Source organism: Saccostrea cucullata, unplaced genomic scaffold (genome assembly GCF_032062105.1).
Source record: "Saccostrea cucullata isolate Sc308-1 unplaced genomic scaffold, CSIRO_AGI_Scuc_v1 ctg2400, whole genome shotgun sequence".
NCBI lineage: Eukaryota > Metazoa > Mollusca > Bivalvia > Ostreida > Ostreidae > Saccostrea > Saccostrea cuccullata.
Window position 1 is genome coordinate 30,705 of NW_026936167.1, and position 11,365 is coordinate 42,069.

The following is an 11,365-nucleotide window of genomic DNA, read 5'->3' on the forward strand; positions in this document are numbered from 1 at the left end:
AAACCCTAGCACCACCTGTTCAAAGGTTATAACCAAGGTTAACATTTTTTTAAAGGTAGGATAAACTCCAGGGTCAAGGTCAAAGGGTCAAGGTTGTTGGTTGATAAAAAAAAAAAAAAGGCCTTGTCTTTAAGATTACATTTGGGAAGTATGAAAGTGCTGGTCCTTACCGTTCATTAGTTATAGCCAAGGTTAAAGTTTGTAAAAAGTAGGTCAAAACACAAAGGTCAAGGTCAAAGGGTCAAAGTTGTTGATATCCAATGAAAGTTCTTGTCACAAGGTTTAAATGTGTGAAGGATGAAAGCTGTAGCCCCTACTGTTCGAAAATTATGGCCAAGGTTAAAGTTTGTAAAAAGTAGGTCAAACTGCAAGGTCAAGGTGAAAGGGTCAACGTTGTTGATATCCAATGAAAGGATTTCTCACAAGGATTACATATTTGAAGTATGAAAGCCCTAGCCCTTACCATTCAAAAGTTATGGCCAAGGTTAAAGTTTTCTTGTAAGTACAGAATTCTCCAAGGTCAAGGTCAAAAATGTTGATTTCAAATGAAAGGTCTTGTATAAAAGAATTGATATTTGAAATATGAAATTCCTAGTATCTACCATTTAAAAATTAGGGCCAAATTAAAAGCTTACAATTCCGAAATATGAAAGTAGGCCAAAAAGTTAAAGTTTTTTCCTAAGTACAAAAATCTCCAAGGTCAAGGTCAAAAGATCAAGGTTATTGGTATCCAATGAAAGGTCTTGCAACAAAAAATACATATGTGAAGTTTGGAAGCCCTAGCCCTAACCCTTCAAAAGTTATGGCCAAGGTTAAAAATTTTAAAAGTTGGTCAAACTCGAAGGTCAAGGTCAAAGGGTCAAGGTTCTTGATATCAAATGAGAGGTCTTGTCACAAGGAGTAAATATGTGAAGTATGAAAGCCCTAGTCCTAACCCTTCAAAAATTATGTTCATGGTTGTACATATATAAAAGTAGGTCAAACGTCAAGGTCAAAGGGTCAAAGTTCATGGTATCCAATGAAGCGTCCTCTCACAAGGATTACATATGTGAAGTATGAAATCCCTAGCCCTTACCATTCAAAAGTTATTGCCAAGGTTATATTTTTTTCTTAAATACGGAAATCTTCAAGGTCAAGGTCAAAGTTGTTGGTATTTAATGAAAGGTCTGCCACAAAGAATATATATGTGAAATTTTAAAGTCCTGGTATCTACTGTTCAAAGATATGGCCAAAGTAAAAGTTTAGAATTTTTGTGTAAAAGTGGGTCAATCTCCAAGGTCAAGGTCAAAGGGTCAAATTTGGTGGTACCCAAAGAAAGGTCTTGTTACAAGGAATACACATGTGAAATATAAAAGTCATAGCTCTGCCAAATCAAAAGTTATGGGCAAGATTAAAAATTTTGCGGACAAACAGACAAACAGAGAAACAGACAGACAGACGCATGGACACGACAAAAACTATATACCCCCAAAACTTCGTTTACGGGGGCATAAAAACATTTCTGTTGCAAAATGTAGCTTTTAAGAACAAGATGTGTTTGTGAAACACTGATGCCCCCATCTGGCAACATAGCGAAGTTTTAATTTTTCTTAAGTGCAAACTCACTGAAAATACAATTCCGAAATATTGAAAGAAGGCCAAAAAGTTAAAGTTTTTTCCTAAGTACAGAAATCTCCAAGGTCAAGGGGTTATTGGTATCCAATGAAAGGTCTTGCAACCAAAAATACATATGTGAAGTTTGGAAGCCCTAGCCCTAACCCTTCAAAAGTTATGGCCAAGGTTAAAAAATTTAAAAGTTGGTCAAACTCCAAGTCAATGTCAAAAGGTCAATGGTCTTGCTATCAAATGAAAGGTCTTGTCACAAGGATTAAATATGTAAAGTATGAAAGCCCTAGACCTAACCCTTTAAAAGTTTTGGTAAAGGTTTGCTTTTCAAAAGTAGGTCAAACTCCAAGGTCAAAGGGTCAAAGTTCTTGGTATGCAATGAAGGGTCTTTTCACAAGGATTACATATGTGAAGTATGAGATCACTAATCCTTAGCATTCAAAAGTTATGGCCAAGGTAAGAGTTTTTAGCTCACCTCAACGAAGATGGGGGAGCTTATGTAATACCCTCGGCATCGGCGTCGGTGTCGGCGTCCCAGGTTAAGTTTTTTGGAGCAGTTTTCTTTTTAAGTACTTCTATGTCCTATATTGATTAGACATGCATGGAAGATGCTTCCAGTGTGTTTCATTGTACCAGTCAAAGTTTCAGATGCTGCAATTTCAGCAAAGGAATGACCCAGTTAATGTTTTTGGGGCAGGTTAACATTTTTAGGTCACCTGAGTAAACTCAGGTGACCTATTGCTATCTGTTTTCGTCCGTTGTCGTGCGTCGTTCGTCGTGCGTCGTTCGTCGTGCATTAACATTTGAACATTTTCAGCTTCTTCTCTGCAACCACTGAACCAATTTCAACCAAATTTGGCACAAAGCATCTATGGGTAAAGGGGAACAAAAATTTTGAATTTCATGATCCCTGCCCCCCTGGGGCCTGAGGGGTGGGGCCAAAACCACTAAAATTAATGCAATCTTTAAAAATCTTCTTCTTTACTCCTGGACATCAAGCAGTCAAACTGTTTGCATGATTGTAATCAGCAATGAGTCCTCTACCAAAATTGTGAAATTCATGGCCCTGGGGTCAGGGGTTCTAGTGCTAGGGCGGGGCTAAACAGGAAGTTAGTGAAAATGCATTATTTCTTTGAAAATCTTCTTCTCTGCTCCTGGGTATTAAATAAACCAACTAAGTACATAGTTATGATGAGCAAGAGTGCCTCTACCAAAATTGTGAATTTTATGGCCCCAGGGTCAGGGGTTCTGGTGTTAGGGCGGGGCTCTATTGATTATATAGTGAAAATACATGAATTCTTTGAAAATCTTCTTCTTTGCTCCTGGGTATTAAATAAACTAATTATAAAGTACATAGTTATGATAAGCAAGAGTGCCTCTACCAAAATTGTGAATTTTATGGCCCCAGGGTCAGGGGTTCTTGGTTTAGGGTGGGGCTCTAATGATTATATAGTGAAATGCATGAATTCTTTGAACATCTTCTTCTTTGCTCCTGGTTAATATGCTAATGATCTAATTACATATTTAAGGCCAGGATTTATTTTATTTTCAGTTTTACAAACCCTCCGCTCAAGGTTTTGAATTTTCAGAAAAAAATAAAACAATTTTTTTTTCTTTCCGATGTCAAATTTGAGTCGGGATCGAGATTTCAAATTTACGAACTCGCACTTCAGGTTTTACGATGAAACGGTGGGTAAATAAAGCTAGATCTGAGAAGATAGCTTGGTTTAGTGTAAAATTCATTGATAAGAGTGCCATTCAAAACGTTTTACCAGTTCAAAGGACAAATAAAATGCTGACGACTTTGTTGCACAATGACATGCTGGTGAGATAATTATGTATTCGTTTCAAAAGTAACTGTAAATTATTTTCCTCCCCCAGGTTTTAAACTGCCCGTGGTAGCTATTGCATATTGCCAGGGACATTGTTTAGGTCTCTGTTATAGCTTACAGTCTAAGCACCATTCTTCAGAAAAGGGTTGCTTATGCATCAGATGTAATGAATAAAACTATGGGAGAAGTGAAGTCCATTTGAGGAAGAAATAAACAATAACCTGAAGAAATAAAAAAAATTCAACTATTAAAAGGCAAGAATATACAAATATATACAGGCATGTAGTATCATTTGTATCAGCCAGAAAAATTATTTTACACTTAATTGAAAAAATGTTGACCCTACTCCCCAATAGTTCCTGTCTGTATTAATGATAGGAATTATAATTTTAGGCATCAAGTAAATTTTAGAACAATGTCTACACATTCACCTAACACATATTAAAAAAATGAAGATATATTGAAAGACTTTTAAAGAATTGATTTTTAAAAATATATTTTGATCAACATCACAAAAATGAAAATTTATATAACTGGCCCAAACTGACAGATGATGAAATAAGCAATTAAATGTTCTACTTTCCTATTTGTAAGCATTATGTGTCCAGTGGTAAGGAGCCTATTAGGATAGCATAAAAAAAGAATGTACAAATGTTAATAATTGATTTATCAAAAAAAAAATTTTATTTCCTTCTCCTTCGGGACTTTTTTATTCTCATGTTCATAACTAAACCTAAACATAAAAAAAAATGCTGGCCTTATAATGAAGAAAGGGGCCTCTTTCAAAATAGATAATTTCAGGGCTGCTGGGTCAGGGGTACCAGGGGGATACTTTGACTAATAAAATAAATAAATGCTTTGAAATCTGCCCTTTGATAAGCAATGGTGCCTCTTTCAAAATTTGTAAATTTCATGGCTTTTGGCTTAAAACACGAACCAAATACAATCGCTGGAAAGTTGTTACATGATACTCAGGTGACCTATAAGGCCCGTGGGCCTCTTGTTAGCTCACCTCGGCGAAGTCGAGATGAGCTTATGTTATACCCCCGGCGTCGGCGTCAGTGTCGGCGTCCCGGTTAAAGTTTTAGGAGCAGGTCCATTCCCAAGTAACGATAAGCCCTACCTGGACCAAACTTGCATGGATGATGCATCTAGGGATGGACACTACCAGACTTGCTTCTGATGCTGGATGTGACCTATATTTTCCAGTTGAGAGACCAAGTTAAAGTTTTTGGAGAAGGTTTATTCCCAAGTAACTATAAGCCCTACCTGGACCAAACTTGCATGGATGATGCATCTAGGGATGGACACTACCAGACTTGCTTCGGATGCTGGATGTGACCTACATTTTCCATATGAGTGACCAGGTTAAAGTTTTTAGAGCAGGTCCATTCCCAAGTAACTATAAGCGCTACCTGGACCAAACTTGCATGGATGATGCATCTGGGGATGGACACTACCAGACTTGCTTTGGATGCTGGATGTGACCTACATTTTCCAGATGAGTGACCAGGTTAAAATTTTTGGAGCAGGTCCATTCCCAGGTAACTATAAGCTCTACCTGGACCAAACTTGCATAAATGATGCATCTAGGGATGGACACTACTAGACTTGCTTAGGATTCTGGATCTGACCTACATCAACCAGATTAGTGACTAGGTTATTCCCAAGTAACTATAAGCCCTACCCGGACCAAACTTGCATGGATGATGCATTTAAGGATGAACAATGGAAACTTGCTTTGGATCTGCATTTTCCAAACGAGTGATGAGGTTAAATTTTTTGGAACAGGTCAATCCCCAATGAATTTTAAGACCAATTTAAACAGAACTTGCTTGAATACTGTTATCAGAATAAATACTAACTGTTAAGAAAATGTGATGTGAGATTTGCATTACCTAAATTGATAACATTCGTCGAGGTGAGCTTCGTAATCTTTGATTACCTATGTTTGGTACAGTTTTTGGTGTAAGTCTCATTTCCAAGAAAATATAAGCCCTATGTTGACCAAACTTGCATGGATGATACACCTAAGGATGCACACTACCAGGTTTGCTTCGGATGCTGAATCTGACCTACATTTTCCGATTGAGTGAACAGTTTAATGTTTTTGGGGCAGGTCTCATTTCCAAGTAACTATAAGCCCTATGTTGACCAAACTTGCATGGATGATACATTTAAAGATGCACACTACCAGGCTTGCTTCGGATGCTGAATCTGACCTACATTTTCCGGTTGAGTGAACAGGTTAAAGTTTTTGGTGCAGGTTTCATTTCCAAGATACTATGAGCCATATAATGACCAAACTTGCATGGATGGTACATCTTAGTATGCATACTACCAGACTTGCTTGGGATGCTGAATCTGACCTACATTTTTCGGATGAGTGAACAGGTTAAAGTTTTTGGTGCAGTTTTCATTTCCAAGTTGCAATGAGCCCTATAATGACCAATATTGCATTGATGATACATCTTAGGATGCATACTACCAGGCTTGCTTCGGATGCTGAATCTGACCTACATTTTCTGGATGAGTGAACAGGTTAAAGTTTTTGACGCAGGATTCATTTCCAAGTAACAATGAGCTTTTTAATGACCAAACTTGCATGGATGATACATCTAAGGTTGCATTCTACCAGGCTGGCTTTTGAATGCTGAATCTGACCTACATTTTTTCCCAGATAAGTGAAGAGGTTAAATTTTTATGCAGGTTTCATTTCTAAGTAAATATTACCCCTATGTTGTGCAAACTGGCATGGATGATACATCTAAGGATGCACACTAATGGACTTGCTCCGGATGCAGAATTCAACATTCATTTTCCAGATAATAGACCAGGTAAAAATTATGGGTGCAGGTCTATTACCAAGAAACTATGAGGCTTATATAAACCAAACTTGCCCAAATGATGCATCAAGGGATGAAAACTCTCAAACTTGCTTCAGATGCTGGATTTTAATCACATTTTTGTGATGAAGAACTAGTTTGAAGTTTTTATATAGGTCTATTCCAAAGTATCAGATCAAAATTGCATAAATTTTGCATTTTTGGATGTACACTCTTTGTTGGGTAATTGTGTGACTTTGCCATACTTAAAGACAACATTTGTTAAGGTTAGCTCTGTAATCTCTGATTACCTATGTTTTCATAAGTAACAAAATTGTCAAGGTCAAAAGGACAAGGTAGTAATTATCCAATGAAAGGTCTTGCCACAAAGAATACAAATGTAAAGTATGGAAGCTGTAGCCCTAACCCTTCAAAAGTTATGGCCGAGGATAAAATCTTTAAAAGTAGGTCAAACTCCAAGGTCAAAGGGTCAAAGTTCTTGGTATCCAGGTGGGTCCTCTCACAAGCATTACATATGTGAAGTATGAAAGCCCTATCCATTACCGTTCAAAAGGTATGGCCAAGATTAAAGTTTTTTCATAAGTACGGAAATCTCCAAGGTCAAGGTCAAAAGGTCAAGTTTGTTGGTATCCAATGGAAGGTCTTTCCATAAAGAATATATATATAAAGTATAAATGTCCTGGTATCTACTGTTCAAAAGATATGGCCAAAGTAAAAGTTTGGAATTTTTGTATAAAAGTGGGTCAAACTCCAAGGTCAAGACCAAAAGGTCAAATTTGGTGGTTCCCAAAGAAAGGTCTTGTCACAAGGAATACACATATAAAATATGAAAGTCATAACTTCACTAAATAAAAAGTTATGGGCAAGGTTAACGTTTTTGTGACGGACGGACAGACTGACGAACAAATGAGATTTAATGCCCCCTCGCTTTCGCGAAAGCGGGGGACAAAAAACAATGAATTGCTTAAAAAATGTAACACAGATAAGATTTTTTGCTTAAGAAATAAGGTATTATTTTAAAACATCTATCAGGATTTAAAAACAGGTTGGTCACGAGATTAAATTCCATAAAGCCCAAAGGGCTTTGTGATGAATTTGATCTTGTACCAACCCGTATTTATAGCCCGACAGATGTTTTAAAATGATACCTTATTATTACTTATATTTACATTTGTGACTTATTCATACTTTATATTTACCTGATTGTGACTTTTAACATGTGAAATCCATAATTTTTCAAACCAAACGGAATGTATGTAATTCACTGAACGTGCGTCGACCCTTTATGACATCACTGAGAAATTACATCGAACGTTTATCCATACGCACATCTATGACCTCTTGACCCCGTACCAGTATTTATACAGTTATAGATACGCATTGCTTTCAGTAGTGTTATATAAAGGAAAACATTTGCAAATGTAAATATATTGCAATATATATCTGCATATTGCTACAACCCGATAAATATTTTACAAGAATATCTTGTATTTCTGCATGTTGAAGAAAACATTTACATGAAAGCTTGAATCAAGAAATATCAAATTTACAAATTTAAGTTTTTGAAACATACCAGTTAGTATTTACCTGACTCTAGGTAGCCTCTAATGTCGATTGTCTTACCAACTAAATCACATAATGTTATCTGTTTTCTGGTCCATCAATGAACCCTTAACAGTATTACGTACTTGTCAGATTTGTTTTGTTCTTATAGGCCTACAAGGATATTTAAATAGATTTTTTGTCTTATAATCTTTAATTAAATTGATTGCATCATTATACAATTGTGTATATATTTGTGTGTGTGTGTTTTAACTGTATTTGTGCATGACAAAGGTATATCAATTTGAAAATCCCTAGCATACAATGCAGGCCTCAAAGTAATCTCATGCCAGCTGGCTCTTAATCCAGTAAACTTACACGCCAATTTAAATTTTTAGATACCAGGAAAATGTTCATAATCAAAAACTCTAAAAGCTGATATTAATCAATCTATTATGGGGGTAGCCACAGGAGGGGGGACTATATTTATAAAGTGTCATTTCCAAGAGTAGCCTTTCTTAGTCAGATGGATAAGAGATAGTGTAACTACATATCGTTAAGTAGTACACTACAGTCAAACCTTAATACATGTATCCCCAACTAGAGGGGACTGAGAAAGTACTTGTGATAAATGATAACTCAAATGATGTAAATGTATTAAACTAGTGAGTCACTAAATAAATAACATGTTTTGATTATTTTGCAGCTGACTCACTGACAGAAAACCGGATAACAATAGCAGCAGTTTATTCCTCTCCTTCCTTACGGTGTGTTCAAACAGCAACAGAAATCTATCAAGGTTGGTAATGCTAGCGTTTTCTTTTTGGTCCATTTTTTTCATTTAATATCTGAAAATTACATTTTCAAAAGCAGCAAGTGTAAATTTTTATTTAGCTTAGATAAAGAAAAATAAATTTATTTCCACAATGCATAGGCATTTAAATAATATTAATTGGTAAAATTTTGAAATTTAATATTTTACAGTGTTAAAACTCCAAAACAAAATCAAGATAGAACCAGGTTTGTTTGAGTGGACGGGCCACACCAATGTTGTGCCGCGGTGGATTTCCCCCGAGGACTTGTCCAGGCAGGGTTACCCGATAGACACCTCCTACCTCCCCCAGGTACCCCGAGACAAGCTGGAGGATGGGGAGTCAATCAGTAATCTGTACGCTCGCTCCACCGAAACCTCAAGGCAAATACTTAAACTGTACGAAAGCAAAGGTCAGTTAACCTCATACTCAAATTAAAATATTAAGTACATGTCTTCTTTGTTTTTTTTACATGTACACTGCTCATAAACTGTTTGTGAGGAGTGTCGTGGACCAGAAACTCTTAAGTAGAAAAGAAAAATATCGATAGACACTAGTTAGTAATAACTGTAGAATTCTTTTTTCTCTTTGACTGGTAATTTTTTTTTTATTAAAAATGTTGAAGTTTCAAATAGAATGTCCACTGAAACAATTTGTCTCAGGAAAACCGAAAGTTTCATTTTGTAGCACAGATTTCTTCTAAAGTAGTGACTGAAAAAAACCGTTTATTTGAATTTAGGTGGCAGTATTTTGTTCATCGGTCATTCTGGTACTCTGGACTTATGTACCCGAGTCATCACAGGACAGACCCCCCGGACCACCATGTCATACAGAGAGTTTCTCCCCAAGGTGCCCTACGTGGCTATGTGTGCCATCGAGGAGGATGTCATCACAAGGAAGTGGAAATTCATAGATCCACCCACGTTACCACTATCTCACGGACGCAATATTGTACAGAACGTCAGAGACATTCTGAATGGATAACATTCATGTTTCGGAAATTGATTGAGGACTTATTTGTGCCAATAGCTAACATTTAGCTCAATAATGCCAATGAAGCCATTATTTATACCTGTGAATAGTTGAACATAAGTATAAAATTTCTACTAAAATGTAATTTTATTTCCACTAACAAATATTTAATAATCTCTTCAGCAGGTTTGAAGGGTGAAAAGGAAATTTTACAGAATGTTAAGGCTTGTGGATCAAAAAGTTAACCTGAGTCACATTTAACTTCCTTGGAAATGAATATCTAGATAAGAGAAAGAAGAAAAAAATCCAAATTGTTCCTTTCCTTTATAAGCTAGGTTTTATCAGATAATGTAAGATTAGATATGCTACAATACTTGTTGTCTTGTCTTATTTAACTACAGGTAGCTTCAAGTTTTAGCTGCTGTTGGATCATTTTTTTTTTAAATGCCCTTATTGTTATTTATGAATTTAATAAGGTTTTAAAACAACACTCTGTTTTTATTATTATATTATTATATTGTGGAGAATAAGGCAGCTCAGTTGAACAAAGTTGAATCCTCTTGAACAAAGAAATATTTTTTTCATGTTTGGTTGAAATAAGTCCATTGTTCTAAAGATTTGGAAAAAGATAGTTAACAAAGATTGATCAGAGAAGCTTCCTTAACTTGGGCTCATGCAGTTGACCATTAAAGTTAGATTTTTCCCTGCTGTGGTCAGTTTTTAAGCACCACATTCAGAGTAATCAGTTTAAATATTATGTCTTTTTAATATACATTATTGTTATGCAGCAACTTTTTTTTTTGGAACCCCCCCAAAAAATCTTATTTTGCTGATGTAAAGTTATGTCCTTTAGATGAGGTATGATTAACCTTAAAGAGTGAAAATCTGCTGATCTTTTTTTCAGCAGGGACCAATTTTTAATAGTATTACAAAGTAAATGTACTTATAGTATTTTTTTTTCAAACCAGTGTTTTTTATTCTAGAATATTAGATTCATATAACAGTGGTACTTGTACTTAAGGTGAATTCAAAGGTGTTCATGAAGCTGATCTTCTATTGATTTTATTCTAAATCAGTAGAAAATATTGAGCATTTTTATTGATTTATATGATTGTCTTTTTTCTAAGATTCTTTGTATGGCTGTTCATGCAGATTTAAAATTTTCTTCTTTACTGATAAGTGACATTCATGCTTGTTGTCCTTAGACATAATGTTTTATATTTTGTACTATGTTTTTTTTTCTTGTTGATATCATCTAGATCATTGTTGAAGTTGATAATTGTTGTTGATGTATATATAGACAAATTTTATTTCTTTTTGTACTGTATCGTAGATACATGGGTAATCCCGCTGCTCATTAAAAAGCCAAAACAAAACATTCACATGCTTCAGAATACTCTCAACCATTTCCATTTCAAACTTTTTACAAACATCGAATTTTTAATTCATTTTCATTGTTTTAATGAAACATAATTTTTTAGCCAGTTTTTAATCGTACTTAGCTTATTATTTTTTTTTTAAATAGGCTGATTTTGCAATTTTATATAACATAATACTTTGCTTTGCTTTTATCAGAATTTTTGGTCACCAGTTTGTCTCTACATCAGTCAATATATCATGCCATGATGAAAATGCTCAGTTGAGTTTGTAGTATACAAGTATATACAAAAGGAAAATTTAAGGGTCTCCCTATTTTAGGTGACATAAATAAGTATCCATCCTTTGTTCTTTTATTATAGAAGATAATGCCCATTGT

The 11,365-nt window shown here is 35.3% G+C and overlaps 1 protein-coding gene across 1 annotated transcript in view; it reads left to right on the forward strand.

Moving 5' to 3' along the window:
• Window positions 1-9,930, forward strand: part of LOC134244939 (ecdysteroid-phosphate phosphatase-like) — a 33,831-nt gene extending 23,901 nt beyond the window's left edge. Inside the window, exons 9-11 of the mRNA XM_062727198.1 lie at window positions 8,532-8,624; window positions 8,810-9,049; window positions 9,377-9,930. Coding sequence (XP_062583182.1) covers window positions 8,532-8,624; window positions 8,810-9,049; window positions 9,377-9,621 — 578 coding nt within the window. The 3' untranslated portion in view covers window positions 9,622-9,930. The remainder of the gene's footprint in view (window positions 1-8,531; window positions 8,625-8,809; window positions 9,050-9,376) is intronic.
• The last annotated feature ends 1,435 nt before the right edge of the window (window positions 9,931-11,365 follow it).